Raw genomic sequence first — 23,015 nt, 5'->3', positions numbered from 1 at the left:
TAGCATGCAGGAGCAGAGGCAGTCAGATCTCTGTGAGTTGGTGGCCAGTCAAAGCTACATAGTGAGACCTTGTCTCAAAACAAACAGAGCCGGGCGGTGGTGGTGCCTGCCTTTAATCTCAGCACTTGGGAGGCAGAGGCAGGAGGATCTCAGTGAGTTCGAGGCCAGCCTGGTCTACAAAGCAAGTTCCAGGACAGCCAGGACTGTTACACAGAGAAACCGTGTCTCGAAACAAAACAAAAACAAAAGTAAAAGAACAAAAAACCCAAACAGAAAACTTGTTAGGTTTGTTCAGTGCCCACGTGGGAAGTCAGAGAAACTTGCAGGTGTTGGTTCTCCTTGAACGCAGTGTGTCCTAGGGATCTGCTGGTTCTCCTTGAATGAGGTGTGTCCTAGGGATGAAGCTCCTGTCCTTGTGCTTGGTGCCAAGTACCTTTACCCCTGAGCTCTCTTTCTGGCCTATGACCAGCATTAAAAAAAAAATTTAAGGTAGAGTTGGTATGTAATCTAGGCTGCCTTTGAGCTCACTAGTCAACCCTGTTATTGGGGGCTAGCAGAAAATTTAGGATAGATTTTCAGAGAGACGGGAAGTTGAGCATCTGGATGAAGTAGTGCCGAGTGCAGGGGAAGAGGCAAAACCAGCCACAGGCAAAGCTAGAATCCAGGTGATTCAGGGACTAAGGTGGGGAGTTAGTTCTTTGAGGAGTTTGAGGCTAGCCTGGGCAACAGAGCAGACTCCATTTATTAAGAAAAAAAAAAGGCAGTCAGTGGTGGGGAAAGGCGGAAAGGGCAAGAGCAAAGGTCAGATAAGGAAGCGGTAGCTGGGTGCATCCGTTACCCACCAAAACAGAGGCCAGGGACTCTCACCAAAAGACAAAGTCCAGACAGCAGCCAGGAATGGGAAACTCTCACACCTCCTGATTTAATTACGCGCCTTCCATCTGAAAAAGGGTTTCTTTGTGTAGCCTGGACTGTCCTGAACTTGATCTGGAGGTCAGGCTATCCTGGAACTGACAGCGACCTCCCTGCCTCTGCTTCCCCCGCCCCCACCCCAGGCTGGGATTGAAGGTGTGTACCACCACCACCGGCACACGTACTTTATTTATTTGAGATACATTTACTTTTATGTGTGTGTACATGTATAGGTGTGTGTGTGTGTGGAAGTCAGAGGGCAACCTGGACCACATGGGCTCTGGAGGTTGGACTCAGGTAGTCAGGCCTGGCAGCAAGCACTCTTCCCCCACAGAGTGATCTGCCTGGCCCTTAATGGTAGATATGTTACCCCTGGGGCTTGTCTAAGGGAGGGGAGAAGCAGCTGGAACATTCCCGGGACTACATTCATTCAGCGTTGTCTTTATACTCAGTCCTTGGGCTGAGCAGTGGGAAGGCCGTCATGCAAGAGATGCCCAAATACCAGTGATTAGCAGCCTTTGGAAAGGGCTTCGAATCAAGAAAGAAAAAACTCCTGAGGAATCACAGCTCTTCCTGGGCCATCAGGGCCACCAGCGCTGCCTGTACCTCATCCGCTTGAGCTTGGGGCAGCAGACAGTCCTGAATGAGGGCCACTGCAGCTGCCTCTGTCAAGCTGCCGAAGTCCTGGGACGTCTTAACAGGTAGGTGGCCAGCCAGCTCACAGAGCGCAACATTGAAAGCCCCGCTTTCCTTGATTCCAAAGCTGGACTTCCGGGCCCACAGGATGACTCGGAGCCCAGTGAGGCCTGAGGAAGATGATGCCGGCCCCGGTGGAGCACCCCGGGTCACAAATAAATTATGTGCAATCTCATGATTACTCATGTAGTCAGTGGCCTGGCATACCCTGCGAATTAAGGCTTCCATGTCAGGCCCTGGCCCACTAGTGTAAAAGAGGAAGCCAGGGGCTGGGAGGGCCTGCAGCAGATGGATATAGCCCTTTGGGTCTAGAGGTGTGCTTGGGGCGCCCTCCACAGGCAGTGGGTGGGCCAGGTAGTACCCATGCAGGTGGAGATGGTTCACAGAGGCCAAACCTCCCAGGCTGTTGAAGCCGACCCGGAAGCCTGGGTGCAAACTCAGTAGCACAGCTTCAAGCCCCGCCCGCAGTGTCCCAGGCAGCAGGCGTTGGGGGAGCCCCTGAGCAGGCTCAGGCACCAGCAGCACGTGCCCCCACTCCAGGGGGCTGACATTGATCAGCACAAGGATGTCCTCTTGCTTTGGGCCATTGGGCTCCCGTCGTCGCAAACGGAAAAGGACTTCTCCAGGTCGGATTTTATTGAAGTTAAACTGTTCGGGGTCAAACTCCTGCCTCACACTTTGGATATTCTGGGGTGGCCTCCTCTGCACTCCTCGCTCTATATTCAGCTGAGCTACAAAGCCCACGGAACCAGGGAGGATTTGGGTCTGCAGATCTTCTAGGTGGTATCGAAAGAGGCCCAGCTCCACTCGCTGCCTCCACGCAGAACAGAGGGCAGAGTCAAAGCGGGACCGTGGCAGTGTGTCCAGGGAGCGGCTTGCATTCCCCGGCCATTGGATTCCCTTCCCGACGAGGTCTTTCTGTCCATAGACAAAGTCGGGGATGCCTTGCTCCTCCCAGTCCTCAGGGTTCAGAGGGAGCAGATAGGAAGTTTCCTGTGAATCATCTGGAGTAGCCATGAAGCCACCTGAAACAGAGATGAAAAGTACATAAATACAGAAAGCAGCCCGTTTCCAGAGGTTTTTTTTTGTTTTGTTTTGTTTTGGTTTTGGTTTTTTGAGACAGGGTTTCTCTGTGGCTTTGGAGCCTGTCCTGGAACTAGCTCTTGTAGACCAGGCTGGTCTCGAACTCACAGAGATCCGCCTGCCTCTGCCTCCCGAGTGCTGGGATTAAAGGCGTGCGCCACCACCGCCCGGCGAAACTAGCTCTTGTAGACCAGGCTAGCCTCGAACTCACAGAGATGAGCCTGCCTCTGCCTCCGAAGTGCTGGGATTAAAGGTGTGTGTCACCGCCACCTGGCTGCTTTTGATTTTTTTTAACAACAACAAAAAAGACTGCACCACCACAGCCCAGCTCAGAGATTATTATTATTTATTGTTTTATATTTATTTTATCTCTTTTTTAAAAAATATTTATTTATTTATTATGTATACAATATTCTGTTTGTGTGTCTGCCTGCAGGCCAGAAGAGGGCACCAGACCCCATTACAGATGGTTGTGAGCTACCATGTGGTTGCTGGGAATTGAACTCAGGACCTTTGGAAGAACAGGCAACGCTCTTAACCTCTGAACCATCTCTCCAGCCCTTATCTCTCTCTTTTTTTTTTTTTTTGAGACAGGGTTTCTCTGTGTAGAGTCTCTCTGGCTGTTCTCGAACTGGCAGAGAGATCCTTCTGCCTCTGCCTCCTGAGTACTGGGATCACCACCACAGCCCAGCCAGAGATTATTTTTGAATCATGTTTTTACTCTAAGTATAAAACTGAGAAAATTGATGAAGTCAAGGATTTGCCATGCATCGGCGAAAGGATGCCAAACCAGTCAGCTCAGGAACGGGGGATAATGTGAAATTCAAGGTTCAATGCTGCAGGATTTCACTCTGGTCAGCACCGACAAGCAGAAGGTAGAGAAGCAGAAGCTTGGAAGCAAAGGAACTGAAAAATGAACCAGACCCCTCATTTGGACTGTTCTTAAAATCCTGAAAAATCAAATAAAACAAAAGAAAAAATAAAAGCAAGAGATAATGTGACCTTAGTAAAATATTTAGAAAGCATAGACATTGTTCATAATCCTATAATCTGCAAATGAGGGTGCTGTTACTGAATTAAAAATATAGCCAGGCATAGTGGTGCACTCAGCAGCAGGCAGGTGGATCTTTGAGTTCAAGGACAGCCTGGTCTACAAAGTGAGTTCCAGAAGATCCAGAGACACACAGAGAAACCCTGTCTTGAAAATCAAATATGTGTGTGTGTAATAAAAATATAATATAAAAATATATTTTGAGCTAGCACATTCCTTTAATCTCCATACTCAAGAAGCAGAGGCCTTGTTTTTACTGTTTGGTTGTTTTTGTTTTTGAAACTGGAGATGATGGCAAACACTCTGATCTCAGCACTTAGGATGCAGAGGCAGAAGGATCTCTGAGTTCAGAGACGAGCCTGTATAACATGGCTACTTAGAGAGACCCTGTCTCAAAATCAGTCAATCAATCAAAATAAACTTAAACACAGAGGGAAAAGGAACTCTCAAAACAATAAAGGTGGGGGGCTAGAGAGATGGCTCAGCAGTTAGAGCACGGACTGCTCTTCCAGAGGTACTAAATTCAATTTCCAGCAACCACATGGTGGCTCACAACCATCTGTAATGAGCTTTGGTGCCCTCTTCTGGTCTGCAGGCATCCACGCAGACAGAACATTGTATATATAATAAATAAATCTTTAGGATAAATAAATAAAGGTGGAGGAGCTGGCAAGAAGGCTCATTGTGTAAAGGTGCTTGCTGCCAAGTGCAGTGACTTTAGTTCCACATCCTGAACCTACAGAGAGACAGAGAACAGAGTCCTGAAAGTTCTAGCTTCACGCGTGCACTGCAGCAGGTGCATCCACGCACAACCAGTAAGCAAAGTGCAAATCTAAAAACACTTTCCTTTTTTCTTTTCTTCTTCCTTCCTTCCTTCCTTCCTTCCTTCCTTCCTTCCTTCCTTCCTTCCTTCCTTCTTCCTTCCTTTCTTTCGTTTGTTTTTCAAGACAGGGTTTCTCTGTAGTATTTTGGGGCCTGTCCTGGAACTAGCTCTGTAGACCAGGTTGACCCCAAACTCACAGAGATCCTCCTGCCTCTGCCTCCCGAGTGCTGGGATTAAAGGCATCTGCCACCACTCAGCAAAACATTTTTAAATAGAGATCAATCAAGGAAGACACTGGCATCCTAGGGCCTCCACACGCATGAAGGTGTGTATACACACACATACACATGCACACACCACATATATATATGTGTGTGGGTCGTGACCCCTTTCGGGGTCATATATCAGATATCCTGCATATCATATATTTATTTTATGATTACAAAACAATAGCAAAATTAGTTATGACGTTGCAATGAAATAAAATTTATGGTTGGGGATCAGCACAACACAAGGAACTGTATTAAAGGGCTTGCAGCATTAAGAAGGTTGAGAACTGCTTGTTGGTTTAGTGGGTAAAGCACTTGCCTTGCAAATGTGAAGAACTGAGTTTGAATCCCCAGAAGCCAAGTAAAGTGGGGCGTGCTACATGGCTGTACTTCCAGTGCTCCTGCCGGAGAGGAAGGCAGAGACTAACATGCAAGGTTGTCCTATGATCTCTACATGTGTGGTGGGCGCAGACACACCGTACACAAATACTTTATAAACTCAATACGCTCTATGTGTGTGCACACACATAATTTATTTTTTTGAGGGCCAGGGATGTAGCTACATCCCTACATTCTTTGGGCCACCAGCTCACAAATAACAAGGAGATGTTAATTATGAAAGCCTGACCTTAGATTAGGCTTGCCCCACTAGCTTTTATAATTTAAATTAACCCATTAATTTAATCCACACTCTGTCAGGTGGCTTGTTACTTCATCTCTCCCTGTCTGGTTGGTGACTCCGCCTTCTTCTCAGAGTTCTCTCTTTGCCTGTAAGTTCCACCTATACCTCCTGCCTAGCTATTGGCCATTCAGCTTTTTATTACACCAATCACAGCAATACATTTTTTTAAAAGATTTATTTATTTATTTATTATGTATACAACATTCTGCCTCCATGTATGCCCGCACACCAGAAGAGGGCGTCAGATCTCATTACAGATGGTTGTGAACTACCATGTGACTGCTGGGAATTGAACTCAGGACCTCTGGAAGAGCAGTCAGTGCTCTTAACCACTGAGCCATCTCTCCAGCCCAGCAATACATTTTCATACAGTGCACAAACATCTCACAACATAGCTCAGCTGGTAGATTACTTGCCTAGCCTTGGGTTTGATCCCCAGGACTGAATCATCTGGGTGTGGTAGCACTCGCCTGTGGTCCCAACACTTGGGAGGTGAAGACAGGCAGACAGAAGTTCAGCATTGACAACACAGTGAATCCGAGGCCAGCCTGAGCTACATGAGATCCTTTCTCAAAAATAAAAATTAGACTGAGAGTCAGGAGTGGTGACCCTCCTGTGACCCCAGTATTTGTAAGGCAGTCAGAACCAACTCTATGTCCAAAACAGCCTACACAGTGAGAATCCGCAGTGTTAATTCCAATAGTAAGAATAAAACCACTACCACAATTTGAACTGAATTTGAAGCAAGCTTATTTTTATTGGGGTGCACCCAAGAGCTGACCAGCGACTGCCTCCTAAGCCAGGTTAAAGAGAGCAGCCCCGATTTCACCTTTTGGGCCCCTTTCTAAGGAGTAAAATCCCAAGTAGTTTTTCAGAAGGGAGACAATGGGGCAATAAGGAAACACACACACACAAACAACAAAAAACTTTTAAAAACATCATGTGACCACCCACCGTGATTAAGAGGGGTCAGGGAGGTTCAGAGTACTCATAAAAACCAAATCAAGGTCGCAGGCTGGGGAAGGTCAGGTTCCAGGAAACAGAGCTATTCAATTCTCACAGTAAATAGAAACTTATTTTTAAAAAATACAGCACAATGCTCCTGCCTTTAACATGGAGTCAGGCAGGTTTCTCATGCGTAAGAGAAAGAAAGGGGGGGGGAAGGTAAGGGGATAGGGAGACAGAAATAGACCAGCTTCAGTCTAAGTTTGGTTTCCTTTATCTTTGCTGGTCCAGACACATAAACAAAATGATACACAGAAGTCTACCTAAGGTTTAATAAGCACAGAGTTTAGTTTTTCTAAATTAAAATACAAATGACCAATATGGTTTTGTTTTGTTTTGTTTTTTTGTTTTTTTTGGTTTTTCGAGACAGGGTTTCTCTGTAGCTTTGGAGCCTGTCCTGGAACTAGCTCTTGTAGACCAGGCTGGTCTCGAACTCACAGAGATCCGCCTGCCTCGACAAGGTTTCTCTTTAGCTTTGGTGTCTGTCCTGGAACTAGCTCTTATGATGCTGGCCTCAAACTCACAGAGATCCGCCTGCCTCTGCCTCCCAAATGCTGGGATTAAAGTTGTGCGCCACCACCGCCTGGCAACAAATGGCCAATATTTTAAAAAGTGTTCAATATCTTTAGCTAACTCTTACACTTAAATTAACCCATACTTCTTATCTGTGCTTTGTCACATGGCTCATAACTTGTTACCTCATTTTCTATACATCTTGCTTCCCCAGCAGCCGACTGGCGTCCCCCCAACTCTACCCTTCTTCTGCCCAACATTTTCGGTTTGGCTTTCCTGCCTAGCCTTATTCTGACTTGCTATAGTCCAGTCAGCTTTTTTACTAAGCAATGAGAGTAATCCATATTCTCGGCATACAGAAGGATTATCCCACAGCATGCTCTTAGCCATTGAGCCATTTCTCCAGCTCCCTCAGAGTTAGCTAGTAATAAGCCTGAGCTATCGGCTGCACATTTATAAATAAGATTAAGTCACTATATGTTTATTTGAGACTGGGCAGACGGGACAGGAAGACTCCACTTTACAGAGCACTTGCTATTCTTCCAGAGGTTCAATTCCCAGCACCCACACGGAGATCTGACACACTCTTCTGGCCTCTGAGGGCTTCAAGCACAAACATGATGCATAGACATACATGCAGGTAAAACACCCATTCACATACAATTTTTATTTAAAAAGAGTTAATCAGAAGTTGAGCACAGTGGTACACATTTGCAGTTCCAGGACTTCAGAGGTAGAAGTAGGAGAATAAAAAATTCAAGCCTGAGGGCTGGAGACAGCTCTGTAATTAAAGGTGTTTGTTACTGGGGCTGGGGAGGTGGCTCAGCAGTTAAGAGCACTGGCTGCTCTTCCAGGAGACCTTGTGGGTTCTATTCCCAGCACCGCAGTGGCTGCTCACAACTGCCCGTAACTCCAGGGAATCTCGCACCCTCATAGACGTGCAAGCAAAACTCCAATGCACATAAAAATGAATAAATCTTTTAAAAAGGGAAAGGAAAAAAAGAGTGCCTGTCCCTCAATCATGAGGACTGGAGCCCCAATCCTAGCTCAAATGGCTTGCAACTACCTGTAGCTCCAAGAGAACCAACATCCCCTGGCCTCCATGGCACCTGCAGTGAGCGTAGACACACGTGCATACACTCAGACACACCTGAGATAAAACTATAACAATTAAAAGAAAAATAAGGATAGCTATAGCTACATTGCCTGTTCCAGGCCAGTATGAATTACACGAGCCTATCTTATTAACACCCAAAACAAAGGGCCTGTCCTCATAGAAAAATGACTGCTTTTGGCATTACCATAGTGTGGCCTGCCTTTCATGAAGTATTTGTACACAGTGGAAGGAAATCACACACGGAAGTAGCAGGAACAGGTATATGTAGATGAAGACCTTACTATGCAGCGCAGGGAAAACACGGCAGACATTTACTGATTGAGTCCAGGTGATCATAGGTCTCAGAGCTCCCCATGAGGTTTGCAGAGGAGAAAGACTTAGCCAACCCTAACTAGAGTTAACCTGAATGGGAGAGTACTAGATACTCTGAGTGTAGATCCTGGGAGGCTTGCACAGGGACACCTGCTATAGGGCGGAAGAGGAGCGGAGAGCACACAGTGGCTGAAACACGGGGAGCAGAGAGGAGGAAGTCTGGCTACAGGGGGCCAGGACTAAGGCTCAATTAAAACTGTCAGCCCTGTCCACGCCTTCTTGTAAACCATCACCACTTTGGCTGTGCAGTGACAAATTCCAGAACTAAAGTAATTTGGCTTCTAGAACAAAAGTAAAGTCGTTTTTCTTTTTTTTCTTTTTTTTTTTTTGAGACAGGGTTTCTCTGTAGCTTTTGGAGCCTGTCCCAGGCTGGCTTTGAACTCACAGAGATCTGCCTGTCTCTGCCTCCCAAGTGCTGGGGTAGAGTCATTTCTCTAGATTCTTATCTTCTCTGCCCTGTGGCCCCCAGTGATGGCTGCCATGAGAGACACTTAGGATCACCCACACCCTGACTCATTTATTATTCCTGGCAATGGCCAACTGCAGGCCCAAAGAGGACACCTTCCAAACAACCCCCAGCCCAACTTTTTCTGCCCAATAAGCACCCCAGACAATGGGCTGGATTCTCAGACTAGAGACCCCATCTCTTGCAGGTTTATGGCATGAATAAAAGACTATTACTGTTGCTGTTTATTCCTGAGCCTGTTTTCTTTCTCCCCTCTCTTACCAAAAAGTAATGCTTCCTTCCTTCCTTTTTATTTATTTTTGTGGTACTGGGGGATCAAAGCTAGGGCTCAAACATGTTGTTAGACTGAGGTATAGCTTGTGCTGGCTTTATTTATTTATTTATTGTCAACTTGACACAGACCTAGGCATGTTTGGGAAGACAAAATCTCAGCTGAGGAAATGCCTCCATCAGATTGGCTGGGAGGAAAGTCTGTGGGGTATTTATTTATTTATTTATTGTCAACTTGATACATTCTACTTCAAGACTCCTGAGTAGCTGAGCTTACAGACCTGTGCCACCTGGTCTAACTTCTTTATTTTTTTATATATTTATTTATTATTTATTATGTATAAAGTATTCTATCTGTGTGTATGCCTGCAAGCCAGAAGACGGCACCAGACCCCATTACAGATGGTTGTGAGCCACCATGTGGTTGCTGGGAATTGAAGTCAGGACCTTTGGAAGAGCAGGCAATGCTCTTAACCGCTGAGCCATCTCTCCAGCCTTCTAACTTCTTTAATAACTTTAAACTAAGATATTTATGCTCAGGCTTAATAAAGCTCAGAAATTATGAGTGGGTACAATCAAGAATGAATCTGTACAATGTTGTCTCATTGGGGATACAAACCGTACTCAAGAGCACGCCCCAAGCCCAGTAGTGGATGGCCAACTCAAAATGAACTCAAAGGTATTTTGGGAAATTAATTTTTTGTCTCTTAAAGCTTTGCTTGGGAAAAACTTTATTGGTCTTTTGCTTATATTTCAGTTTCTGGGGTGGGGTGGGGTATGAATCTGTGTTAGGTCACTCTTGAGCAGTGGTTCTCAACCTGTGGGTCTCGACCCCTTGGGTGTCAAATGACCCTTTCACAGGGGTTCCTTAAGACCATCGGAAAACCCAGATATTTACATTACGATTCATAACTAACAAAATTACAGTTATGAAGTAGCAACAGAAATAATTTTATAGTTGAGGGCTACAATACAAGGAACTGTGGTCAAGGGTTAAAGTATTAGGAACGCTGAGACCCACTGATCTAGAGGAACAGAACTGATGAATATATATTAAACGGGGCTTTAGTAGAATATATATTAAACTCGATGCTGCCTGGGCAGGCCAACAATGGTAGTCCACAAGGATGAGTGTCTCAGCAATCCCAATCCGGTGCTGAAGGCCTGGAGGGTTCCTGGAGGGCTGTTGGCCGTTAGTCTGAGTTGGAAGCTGGAAGAGGTTGATTCTAATGTCAGCAAATGAACTCCATAGTGCAGTAACCGGATAGACGGCTTATCAGCAAGCGAAGGCAAACGGGCCACAAGCAGTTTCCTTCTTCCATTTCCCTTTTGTACGGGGCTACTACCCGAAGGCATTGTGCACATTCCCACTTCAAATAATCTGACCAAGAAAATCCCACAGGAGTGCCCAGCAGTTTTGCCTTCTCCTTGATTCCAGATCCAATCAATTGACCACCAACATTAACTGTCACAGAATCCACCTTTCCCTCCTCTTCCCGGCAGCTTGGAATCCTCACTTTTTCACGCAGTTTAAGTCTGTTCATTCGTACGTGTTTCTGGTAATTATCTGAATGTTCTGGCGGTTAGGAGAAGGGAGCAAACAGGTAGACCAATCTTGGTTTCTATGGCAGGAAGCTTGAACTTTGCGGAAGGGGTCAAAGGAAGCCGGATAGGTATGACGATAAAGGCAGTGGGGATCTGTGGACAGGACCGATCTCTAAAAGCCCGAGTCCTGAAACATCACTGAAACTGAATCTATTTTGTAAAATGGAAGCCTACCTTGTCAACTGTTCCACGAATGGGCGATAACTGCACAATCAAACAGCTTCAGGAGGCAGCAGGGTGGTAAGCTACTTCTGGGAGAGTCGGCAAGGTGGCGGGGGCTGCAGCTCGTACCCAGTAAGACAGTCTGGGACTGTCCCTCTCGGCAGAGGGGCACCGGATCTCCTCCGGGGAGGTTATCCGCTCCACCCAGGACAGAAGTCTCCAACACCTGCTTTAGGCGAGGCGGACGCATCTCCTGGCTCTGCGCGGAGACGCATCCGGGGAAACGCAACCAGGGACGTAGTGGCCCCAACGCAAGCGCAGTCTGCACCGCGTGCGCGAGGCGCGCTCTGTCCCGCCCACCAGGAGGCGGGGCCATGAGACCTGGGCTCCGCCCCGGCGCGTCCGGCTCCTCCCCCGGGCCCTGCCTCCAGCTCTCCTGGGCCCGCGGGGAGCCGGGAGCGGAGCAGCTGAGCGGTGCGGAGGGTGCCAGGGCACTGGACGCAGGGGCGGGCCCGGGGGCGGAGGCCAAGCAGCGGTTGCTGTGGGGACGGGACGGGGCGGGGCGGACACGCGGCCCCGAGGACGGAAGTGAGAAAGTTGTCGGAGTCCCGGGGAGAGTTGGTGAAGCTGTGCGCGCACCGCGGCGATGGGAGGCTCGGGCAGTCGCCTGTCCAAGGAGCTGCTGGCCGAGTACCAGGTGCGCGGGACATCAATTCTAGCAGAGCTCGCGTGCGGTCCCGCGCCGGGGAGTGGGGTTCGGGAGCCGGCGGCGGGGCAGCCGTGGCTTGCCGGCGGCTTGCTGACCCTTGTGTGGATTTGCCTTCCAGGACCTGACGTTCCTGACCAAGCAGGAGATCCTTCTGTGAGTGCTGTCCCAATCCCTGCCCTCCACCGCGGGATTGCCAAGGGAGGGGGGCTTTGGGAGTGCTTTCCTAGCGGGGAACGGACTGGACACCTCTCCTCCGAGGGTGGGGCCGGGTTTCACGGAAATCAATATCAGCGGGTATAGAACCGGAGGCCCAGAGTGCAAGTCTTGCCCGCGCCGGGATCTCAGCTTTGCACCACGCATACACTCTGTGTATCCAGGAAAAGCGGGCTGTTTGAGCCTCGCTGACCTCCTCACTGCTGAGCTCCCTGTTATCTTCTGGAACAGCTGTGGCTCTGTGCGGACTTTGCCCTCTGGCAAAAGCAAGAAGCCTTGAGGAGCCTGGCTCACCTTTCTCCCAACTTTACCTGTTTAAAATACAGTAACCGTTAACGTTTACTGAGCCCGGGAGCCACCGAGTGATTCCCACATTACTTAAATCTTCAGGAGGAGCTTACAGAACAAGGAAGCAGGTTCAGAGGTTTTTGGTAACTTGCTTATAAAGCACATTGTAAGTGCCTTAATGGCCAGGACGCTTGACCTAGGGAGGTTCCTGGTCTCTTCAAAGAAATTCCACTGGGAAAGAGGTGGTAGGTGAGAGAAGGGGGTCCCTGGAATGAAAGTGACATCGTGTTTTTGCTTTTTCTCCCCGTTGTTTAGAGTCACTTATAGTTCCTTCCCTAACCTCTCCATTCTTTAGGAATCTTTGAAATTGTTACTGCCATTGTTAGGGTCTAGGAGCCCTAACCAGCTAGGCTGGGTGGACTACCTGCCCTCAGTAGGCTGATTAAAGGGATAATGTTGAAAAGCACAGGAATGAAATGTATCTAGTGTACCTACACTAGGAAAAGGAACACAGAGGTCCTGTGATAACCCCCTCCCTCCGAGTGAACCTTCATGTCTAGCTGACATGAGGCTTATATTTAAATTAGGGCATAAGGTATGTGACACTAAGCAGTCTGGTCAGGATGTGGTCTCTCCATCAGTCTCTGCTCCATTCTCTTATGAAAGGTGACAAGTCACTGGAACTGTGTGACATCCCATCCCCATAGCCAGTTCTTCCTTGGCTGACACCAGGCTTCATCCTTCTCACATGAGATTCCTGGGGAGTTCCCATATCTTGGGGACGACTGGTTCTGTAGCCTGACAGCCGAAGGGAACGGCAGGGATATCTCTAGACTATACAGAGAGTGCCTGATACAGTGTCCGCAGACACATGTGCCTCTCCTCCATAAATACCCACCCTAAGAAGGGACTCCAGGCCTCTGCTACTTTGTGACTGACTTCTCTCTGGCTGAAGGTTACCCAGTGACAGAAAGTCCCGGTTATGTGACTTACTAATACACCTGGTTACTGCAGCATTCAAAATGCAGAATGGGAATGTAGGAAACCCAGGGAGCCGTGCTACCTGAAGGCACTAGTAAGTCCCCCTCTCTCTGCCAGAGCCCACAGGCGGTTTTGTGAGTTGCTTCCCCCGGAGCATCGGAGCGTGGAAGAGTCACTGCACACCCGAGTGTCATTCGAGCAGATTCTCAGCCTTCCGGAGCTCAAGGTTCAGTCCTCTGTCCACTCTGCCCTCTCCCCACTTCATCCATCCTGTCTCTGCTACGTTAACTCTTCTTGCCATTCTGATTGGTTGGGAGCACACGCCGCCACACCCTGGGTTAATTTTGATGATGGATGTAATTGTGTGTGTGTGGCTATGTACACACGCAAGTCCCAGTGCCCACAGAGTACAGAGGGCGTTGGATCCCCCAGTGCTGGAGTTACAGGCAGTTGTGAGCTGCCCATCACGGGTGCTAGGAACTGAATTAGGGTCCTCTGCAAGAGCAGCACTGGCTTTTAACCGCTGAGTCATCTCTCCAGCCCACTCCCCTCTTTTTTAAAAATGAAGTTTTGGGGATTGAATGCAGGTCTTTATGTTTACATGGCAAGCACTTGACTGACTGGACTAACCCACCACTTCTTTTTTCTGGTAGGGGGTTTTACTATGTACCCTTGGCTGGCCTTGAACTTGCTTCAATCCTCCTTTCCCTGCCTTCTGAGCACTGGGATTAAAGACATCACCATGCCCAGTCTGCTGTGAATAATAATTAGGGTTGTTGTTGTTATTATTATTTATTATTATTATTTTGAGACAGGGTCTCACTGTGCAGTCCTAGCTAGCCTGGCCATGTAAACCAGGCTATCCTTGAACTCTTAAGAGAGATTCACCTGCCTTTGCCTCCTTGGTGCAGAATTAAAAGCATGCACCATAACACCTGTCTGTTATGAAATTTCTATGCAAAGAGCCTGGCTCTGTAACAAAAATATTTGTTCAATTAAGTATATCTCAAAATGACCAGCGTGGTCCAGCTGGAAGGTACTTGGTCCAAGTAGCTTAGAAGCTAAAAAAACACTTGCCTTGTAAGCCTAAGGACCTAAGTTTGACCTCTGGAACATATGGTGTAAGAGAATTGACTATATAAAGTTATCCTTTGACTTCCACACGTGTATGGTGGCATGTGCTCATATGTGCACTTACAGTTATAAGCAGCTCGTCTTGTTGCTTTGCCTTGCTTTCCTTTTCCTGCGCTCTCCAGTGGTGATATGCCTTAGTTAGACTCCCAGGGAACATCTCTGCCCCTTTCCTGGCTGGCTTAGTGGTCCCTCCTGAGCCCTCCAGGTCCGACCTTCAGAGGTTCTCCCCTTCGAGCCTGAACTCCATGAAGTGCCACCACTGTCATCAGCTTCCTCAAGTTCCTAGAAGGGACTCAGTCATGGTGGCACATGTCTAAAATCCAGCACTTGGGAGGTAGAGACAGGAGGATCGGCTTGAGTTTATCAGACCCTCCCTCAGGTTTCTGGCTGAGTTGGCTGAGCATGTCACCCAGGCAGTGCCCTGAGACATTCATGGAAGGCTTTCTTATGCAGGCCAACCCCTTCAAGGAGCGAATCTGCATGGTCTTCTCCACGTCCCCGACCAGAGACAGCCTGAGCTTCGAGGACTTCCTGGACCTCCTGAGTGTCTTCAGTGACACAGCAACCCCAGACATCAAGTCCCACTATGCCTTCCGCATCTTCGGTAAGCACCGTAAGCAGGACCCCCGTTCCTTCTCACACAGGAAGCGGGGGGGGGGGGGGGGGTCAGGTGTGTGCCTGCAGAACACGTCTTGCGCATGTCCTCATTACTCCCTGTGTCTGCCGCCTAGACTTTGATGACGACGGAACCCTGGACAGAGAGGACCTGAGTCGGCTTGTGAACTGCCTCACAGGAGAGGGCGAGGACACACGGCTCACTGCTTCTGAGATGAAGCAGCTCATCGATAATGTGAGCTGACTGTGCCAGCTGGGCCTGGGGGTGTCGGGTGGAAAGGGTTGGGGCTGAAGCCTAAAGCCCTCCCCTCTCCAGATCCTGGAAGAGTCGGACATTGACAGGGATGGGACCATCAATCTCTCGGAGTTCCAGCACGTCATTTCCCGCTCACCAGACTTTGCCAGGTGTGACAGGAGCTCCCCTGCATTCTGAGTACCCGTTCACTCTTGGATAGTATGACAGGGATGTTTAAGGATGGTCTCCCAGAGGGGACACACTAGGGACCTAGCCCACTCCAGTATTTATTTATTTGTTTGTTTGTTTATTTATTTATTATGTATACAATATTATGTCTGTGTGTATGCCTGCAGGCCAGAAGAGGGCACCAGATTCTATTACAGATGGTTGTGAGCCACCATGTGGTTGCTGGGAATTGAACTCAGGACCTTTGGAAGAGCAGGCAACGCTCTTAACCTCTGAGCCATCTCTCCAGCCCCCCCCCTTTTTTTGAGACAGGGTCTCTTGTGGCTCAGGCTGACCTTAAACTCCACCTGCCTCTACCTCCCTCGTGCTAGTATTAAGTTGCGACCACCACACGTGACCTAGACGCTAAACTTCTGGTCTTCCTTCCTCTTCCTCCTGAGTGCTGGGATGCCTCATTTTTGTGGTGCCAAAGACTGAACCCAGAGTTCCAAACATTTTAGGCAGTCAGTCAGTCTACTAAGGTACATCTCCAGCCCCTCAGACAAGAATCTTATTAAACTGCGGCAGTGCAGGCCTACAATCCCAGCACACACCTGAGGCCAGCCAGCCTGGTGTACACAGGGAACTCCAGGCCAGCTAGAGCTTGTTTAGTCACAGGAGAGAAGTGGGTGTGATTGGTAAGGTCTGCACCACCTTCTACCAGAGAACCAAACACAGGCTACGATATAGTTCACTGGTAGAGTTTCTATGTTTAGCCCTGTGTTGGGCCCTGGGTTTGATCCCCAGCACCAAACCCAACTCACTCCTTCCTCCTGCAGCTCCTTTAAGATCGTCCTGTGATGGCTTCTGAGCACCAGCGTCCTGTCCAAGACCTTTCCACTGCTGAGATGTGGCCAAGGTTACGCCTGTGTGTCAGGGCCAGTGCCGGCCCAGCCTGGAGAGGGCACTGCAGCGTCGGCCCCTGGCAGGGGAGGCCCCTCCCCCCCTTCTCATTGCTGTTGTTGGCACTGTTTTTACTAATCGGTAATAAAGGGTTAGAAGTGTTTGACTTCCTCATATGACACAAAGCAGACTGGACTCGTAGGAGCTGCTGATCGTTTGTACTTTGGACCCACTTAAGTGCATTTCCACAGGTGGGAGAACTTCGCATGCCAAAGAAAAGTCCATTTTACCACACCATCCTCTGGAAAAAAAAAAGTCCTTCCTTGTGCCCTGAACTGCATGCGGACAAAAGGGAGTCACCCTGCTAAGAACTACACCTGACCAGGTGACAGCAGGCAGCCTTGAGAAAAAGGCTTGGAACCCCAGAAAGACAGAACTTTACAAAGCAGAGCCAGGCTGGGGTAATTGCTCGCTTGGTCAAGTGTCTACCTCAGAAGTATGAGGACCTCAGTCCTTAAGTCCCAGTGTTGAGGAAGTAGAGCCAGGAGGACCCCCGGGGCTCCCGGGCCAGCGGCTCTATCCTAAGGGTGAACTCTAAGCTAATGAGATCCCGTGTGAAGAAAGGAGTGCCGTTCCTAAGGGTGACACCTAAGAACAGCCTCTGGTCTCCACATACACAAAAAGCAAAGTCCTTCCAAAGTCGGGACCACAATTAACTAGAATTCGTCAGATTTTATTTAAAAAAGAAAGTAAAGTGCATCTCATTAAAAAAATATAAAACCCATGTAAATTCAGGGTCCTTGTGATGGGCAGTATCCCTTAGAGTGACAGGCAGGGCAGGGTGACCTAGGAGTGGGAGAAGATAAGAGTTCAACAGTCCCTGTGCTGGAACTGAAAGACGGGGCTGGCGGGGTGGGTGGGGTCATGGTTCTCTGGGAAAAAGGCAGCAGGCAACAGTCTTCTATCGTGAACTCCCCTGGGGTCACTCCCTTGTTCTCTTGAGGCCACAGCCTGATACAGGCCTGGTAAGTCCAGGAACTGGGACTGGGCCCAGGTCCGGTGAGGAGGGCTGCAGAGCCAGCCTAGCCCTCGGGTCCCTGAGGTGGTAGGGTGTCAGCAGCCACAGATGCGTCCTCGGTGGGCTGGAGCTGGATCAGGACCCCTGCTCTGCACTGAGAAAGGGTAGCCCAAGGCGGCAGAGTGAGGCGGAAGGTAGGACAGGCCAGCCGGGGAGGGCGTCCAAGTCCGCCTCACACAGCCACTCTGGCTCAGTGTCCAAGACTCCAGGCAGGCTGGAGTAGCGTGGCTGTGTCGTTTACCCCCTCGTCTGTCTTCTTCCCTCTTGCTCTGGCTTCACATTTGCGGTTGTCTTTTAAACAAAGGGCTCAGTTTAAGTAGCAGAGTTCTGCCACCGGACAAGGCCCTCTGGCCCCTGGAGGCAGATCCATCTTCGGCCAGGCACTAGAACCAGCTGGCTGGGCTGTTGGGGCTGTGATACCAGCTGCCTCCCAGGCAGGGCACCATGGTTGTGCTCTGTGAGAAGCAGAGGTCCAGCTGACCTCCACTGAACATTCACAGCCCGAGGCCAGGGTGGCCACATCTCATGTCAGCTCTCATACCACAGAGTCTCGGATCTCAGAGCCCAGGCGAACTCGGGGCCGGGGGCACATGGGAGACACCTCCACAAAGCTGTCCTGGATACTCAGTGGCCTCTTCTCGGACTCCGTAAAGACTCGGGGCCCTGGGGAGCTATCCGACAGGGCCTGGTAGCCTCGGTGGTCAAGCGGGGTGCTGGGAGGGCCCACACCATTGAGTGGCCGGGTCTCAGGTGGGAGCACTATAGGGCGAGTCTTGGGGGACACAGTGGCACATTCGCCCTGCTTTAGGAAAAGCTTCATGCCATCCCGGTGTCGGTAGAGAAAGAACAAACCTACAAGCACCACGGCAGACACAAACAGAACGCACATCACCAGAAACTCATTCCAGTATGACTTGTCTGCACCCCAGCTGGCCCTGCCTCCAGCGGGCGCGCTCACTCGTGATGTGTTGATAATGACCGGGACGCCATCGGGCTGGTCCTTTTGGTCCGTCTCCCCATCCTCCATCACCTCTGGGCAGTAGCTGGCCACCAGCTGCCGGAATCCTTCTTCTACTGACCAACACTGGAACATCCCCAACCTCTGCTGGCTGCCCACCAAGAGCAGGTCGCCAGTGGGCAGCACGCGACAAGAGGCAGAGGCATTGACAGGGTTCCCATTGTATAACCAGAGCCGAGTGGCCAGGTTTGAGAGGAGTGGGCATGCCAGGGTGTTCACTGTGTTCGGCTGGATCTGGACTTGTTTACATGGCTTGCCTGTGGGTAGAACAGACATGGGTAGAAGGAGCTGGCGGCCAGAGTAACCCCAGGCTTAGTCCCATCCTCCTGGCTGTGCTCCAGTACTATAACGGTGCGGAGGTTTGAATGAAAATGGCCTCCGCAGGCTCATAGGCAATGGCACTGTTGGGACGTGGCCTTGTTGGAGGAAGTGTGTCACTGGGGGTGGGCTTTGAGGCTTCAGAAGCCCAAGCCAGGCCCAGTGTCACTCTCTTCCTGCTGCCCACTGATCCAGATGTAGAACTCTTAGCTACCTCTCCAGCACCATGTCTGCCTGCGTGTCATGACAATAATGGACGACATCTTCGAACTCTAAGCCAGTCCCAATTAAATGTTTTCCTTTCTAAGAGTTGCTGTGATCAGTGTGTCTCTTCACAGCAATAAAACCCTAAGATAGATGTTAACTTGGGTGATTCTTGGAACTAAGTGAGACTCACTATCTGGACCCCTTTTTGTAGGACTAGAAGAAAAATCTATAAATATCTGGAGTCATCTTTCAAGAAAATATGACCCACCTTTTCCAGGGCATCTTACCTGGTGGCACCAAAATCCGGGCCCTGGCTGAGGAAGCATTGCAGAGATTCTTGGCATTGGCTCCCTCAATGTCCTGGATCCATGGCCTGGGTATGAGAAAATCTTGGGTAGAACCCCATGGGCCACATGGGAGGGAGTGTTCCCTCCCCCTCTAGACCTGGACCACAAGGTCCAAAGCAGCAGGGCAGACTTCCCTGAGCAGTCTCTACCACCATGATTGACTGGGCATCTCCAGTTGTAATTATGTGTGTGCACATTTATGTAGAGGTTGGAGGACAACCTTGGTACCATCCTTAGAAACACCATTCACCTTATTGGCCTGGACTTCACCAACTAGGATCCATTGGGTGTCCAGTGAGCCCCAGGGATCTGCCTGTCTCTCTCTTGCTACCACTATGCCGGCATTATATAATGTGTATATAATACACATATGTGTATTCTGGGAATCAACTCAGGTTCTCATGCATTTGAAGCAAGTACTTCACTGACTGAGCTATCTTCTCAGGCCCCTGTCTACTCATTATTACAAATAAAAGTCCCAATCCCCTTTCACTATAAAAGCATCAATCAGTCAATCAATCAAACAAACAAACAAAAAACTAGGATATGCAATGTAGCCCAGGCTAGCCTCCAACTCCCTACCCTTCTTCTTTACCTTCTCTAGTGTTGAGATTATACGTGTGAAAAAAAAGATGGGTTTTCATGCACTAAGAAACTTAGAAAACTCAGCCAGGCAGAGTGGCACACATCTTTAATCCCAGCATTTAAGGAAGCAGAGACAGACAAATCTGTGAGCTTGAGGTCAGCTTGGTCTACATAGTGAGTTCTAGGCCAGCCACAGCAATACTGAGACTATCTCAAAGGAAAAGAAAAGAAAACTCAACCAAGCATAAAGGAAAAACAACAACAACAACAACAGCAACACTACAGAAACCCCCCACAATCTGCTATGAAGCAGCCAAGACATAATTTTGGGTATGTCCTTCCAGGTTATCAGCTCCTTAAAAAGCTGGGTTGTTTTTGGTTTTTTTGGGCAGGTAGGGATAGGGGGCAGGACAGGGAAGTTGAAACAGAGCTTCTTTTGAGGCAGTGTGTCTCTATATAGCCCTGACTGTCCTGAAACTCAATGTGTAGACCAGACTGGCCTCAAAACTCAAGAGATCCGCCTGCCTCTGCCTTCCAAGTATGTGTGCCATAGCACCTGGCTGAAACAGGGTCTTATGTAGCCTAGGCTAGCCTCAAACTTGTTATGTAATCATGAGTGCCTCAGAACTGCAGACTTTCTGCCTCTACCTGCCTCCTAATGGGACTGATGGCAGAGGATGCACTGCCGTCCCCAATACTCAAGTTCCTGAACTAGTTTAAAAACAGACCCCAGAGATTTGGCACCCTCTGTGAAATAAGAATAAACTAACGAGGAATGTGATGCTTCCATGCTCCAGGCATGCATTAATTTGTGTCCCTTTTCCTGTAAACAAAAGAGTGCTACAGATGAGACAGCCTATGTTTATTAAAACAATTAGACTGTTTGCTTTACACATCTGTAGACAAACACGAGGGCAGCGTGTTAAAATCCTGCCAGCAGAGGCACGGCGGTGCTCAGCTTTGTGTGCATGCCGGTTCTCTCAATAAAAAAAGAAAAAAAATTATCACCTTCATGTATGTGTATCTACATGTGCCTAGGTGAGTTTATATGTACCAGGTGTGTGCATACCAGAGACCAGACGGTTGGATGCCAACCCTGGAGGTGAACTTACAGGCAGCTGGCTGTGAACTGCCTGACATGGGTACTGGAAATGGAACCTGGGTCCTCTACAAGAGCAGCCAGTGCTCTTAACCGCTGAGCCATCTCTCTGGCCCCTAACTCTTGAAAACTCATTGTGTCGCAGAGAATACCCTTGAATTTCTCCTGCCTCTACCTTCTGAGTGCTAGGGTTATAGACATGCACCACCATGTTCTGGCTGCCCTATTTTCTCTTGATCCTTCACAACTGTATACTGAGTTCCAGGCCAGCTGAGGCTACATGAGACCCTGTCTCAATAAAACAAAAATCGAACAATAACAGCAACAAAAAAACCAGATACTGGGATTATAAGCATGCCCCCCATCACAACTGCTTCATTCTTTTTTTTTTTTTTTTTTTTTTTAAAGTTGAGACAGTGTCTCATTACATAGAGCAAGATGATCTTGAATTCACAGAGATCTTCCTGCCGGTGCCTTCTGAATGCTGGGATTAAAGGTGTGGGCCACTAAGCCAAATCCCTATTTTCTAAATAGACATCTCTAATCCAAATGTTACTCTAACTTTTTTTTTTTACTGGTTTAATAGGCCGCTGTAGTCCTTAGTGGGCTCTGTGCACACGCAATCCACACTAGATCCTTCATCTTCTATACCAAACCCTGTTCCCCTTTCCAGGCAGGTAAGGCAAACACTGCCTATCCGGCCCATACTGACTTTTTAAGGGAACTGTGAAATAAGCACATGGAGATGTGGGTAGAAATGAGACCTTGCAGGGGTCCCAGAGAAGATGGGGTGCTCTCACCTGGAGGCCAGATCAGGCTGGTAGAGGCTGACGGGTCTGCAGCGAGAGCCGCTCCAGGCACAGTAGGGGTCTCGAGCCAGGACGCAGTCTCCGCAGCTTGGGTACAGGCTGCAGTTGGCTACTGGCACTTGCACCACGCCGGAATGGGAGGAGGCGTACAACAGCCCCTACACAGCCAAACACGGAGAGTGAGAGGGTGGCACAGGTGTCCGTCACTACAGCCAGCCCGCCAGCCCGGAGAGCCTCTGACAAGCTCTGCCTACATCCTGTTGATGGCCACGAGTCAGGACTCCTTAACTTTCCATCTGGCTTAGGCAGGGGAGGGGAAGTTGGCTCGGTGCCAAGCTCACTCTATAGCCCACTCACCCCATGGCTGTCCAAGAGCAGGTTCTGCACAGGCTGGCCTTGAGGGAAGACCTGCAGCTCCTCAATGATGTGCACTCTGGAGCCCAGGGTCACTGCCTTGTGCAGGCGGCCGTCACCTGGAAACACGGACAGAGCTCAGGCCCTGAAGGAGCCCACTGGCCAGGATCCAACCAAGCACCGATTCCCCTCCTTCACTCAACCCTGCTTGGCTGCAAGTACTCACCAGTGCCCAGAAAGAGGACATCATAGGTGTCGTGCAGGCCAGGTACTCGGTGCACAGCCACACGCTGGTAACGGGCTTGTGGCTGCAGCAGCAGTAAGCGGCTGCGGACCTGCCCGTCCATCAAAAAGTGGTCCTTGAGGAAGTTCAGCACTCGGTCTGGAAGCTGCAGGGACGAGCTGATCTTCCGTTCTCGGGCACTGTTGGTGATGCACTGAAGAAGGCAGAAGCAGGACATGAGCAAAAGGAATCAGAGAGGAGGTACGCCTCCACAGGGGACAGTAGCGGCCAGCCCCGCCCCACCCCGAGCTCCAAAACACAGTGCTGGTCCAAAGACAAACTGGACGTGTAAGGAAACCCCTTGCCTACTGCCCCTTACCAAACTTGCAAACAGGCCTCAAAAAGTATGACTGCTTCTCTTGCATCTAGCGTCTGACCCTGGGATCCTCAAGCTGGGGCTGATCGATATCTCTGTACAGCCAGCCACAGCTGAGTCCCATAACTGCCCGGGTCCTGTTTCTCCCTGTGCAAGGGTTTCTCTGTGCACGAGGTAACATGCCCAGTGACCCGCAGATAATGGAGTACACTACAATAGCTCCAGCCTGATCGGCATCGGAGTCGGAGATGTATGAATAGCTCCACAACTCCGTGTGGTATCTGGGAAGGGTCCAGACTCAGCAGCCCAGAGTGGCTAAGGCTAAGTGA

At 49.4% G+C, this 23,015-nt stretch overlaps 3 protein-coding genes across 3 annotated transcripts in view; 1 reads left to right on the top strand and 2 right to left on the bottom strand.

Annotated features, from left to right (window-relative positions):
• Positions 1-1,083: 1,083 nt before the first annotated feature.
• Gdpgp1 (GDP-D-glucose phosphorylase 1) lies at positions 1,084-11,339 on the bottom strand. The gene is made up of 2 exons (XM_038314313.1): positions 11,039-11,339; positions 1,084-2,633 (listed from the first exon to the last, which is right to left on the bottom strand). The coding sequence occupies exon 2, from the start codon at positions 2,623-2,625 to the stop codon at positions 1,474-1,476; it is 1,152 nt and encodes a 383-aa protein (XP_038170241.1). The 5' UTR covers positions 2,626-2,633; positions 11,039-11,339; the 3' UTR covers positions 1,084-1,473.
• A 248-nt stretch (positions 11,340-11,587) lies between these two features.
• Positions 11,588-16,435, top strand: Cib1 (calcium and integrin binding 1). Its single transcript, XM_038313915.2, has 7 exons — positions 11,588-11,723; positions 11,854-11,888; positions 13,335-13,443; positions 14,805-14,955; positions 15,083-15,201; positions 15,283-15,371; positions 16,209-16,435. The coding sequence occupies exons 1-7, from the start codon at positions 11,673-11,675 to the stop codon at positions 16,228-16,230; spliced, it is 576 nt and encodes a 191-aa protein (XP_038169843.1). The 5' UTR covers positions 11,588-11,672; the 3' UTR covers positions 16,231-16,435.
• A 549-nt stretch (positions 16,436-16,984) lies between these two features.
• Positions 16,985-23,015, bottom strand: part of Sema4b (semaphorin 4B) — a 40,658-nt gene continuing 34,627 nt past the window's right edge. Inside the window, exons 11-15 of the mRNA XM_038313772.1 lie at positions 22,314-22,524; positions 22,091-22,206; positions 21,725-21,891; positions 19,181-19,266; positions 16,985-18,625 (exon numbers count right to left, since the gene is read on the bottom strand). Of these exons, the coding sequence (XP_038169700.1) occupies positions 17,886-18,625; positions 19,181-19,266; positions 21,725-21,891; positions 22,091-22,206; positions 22,314-22,524 (1,320 nt within the window). The 3' untranslated portion in view covers positions 16,985-17,885. The remainder of the gene's footprint in view (positions 18,626-19,180; positions 19,267-21,724; positions 21,892-22,090; positions 22,207-22,313; positions 22,525-23,015) is intronic.

The sequence above is a fragment of the Arvicola amphibius genome, chromosome 12 (genome assembly GCF_903992535.2).
Source record: "Arvicola amphibius chromosome 12, mArvAmp1.2, whole genome shotgun sequence".
In the NCBI taxonomy this organism is placed as follows: domain Eukaryota; kingdom Metazoa; phylum Chordata; class Mammalia; order Rodentia; family Cricetidae; genus Arvicola; species Arvicola amphibius.
Note: the sequence above shows the minus strand (reverse complement) of the source record. Positions and strands in the feature narration are given on the sequence as shown.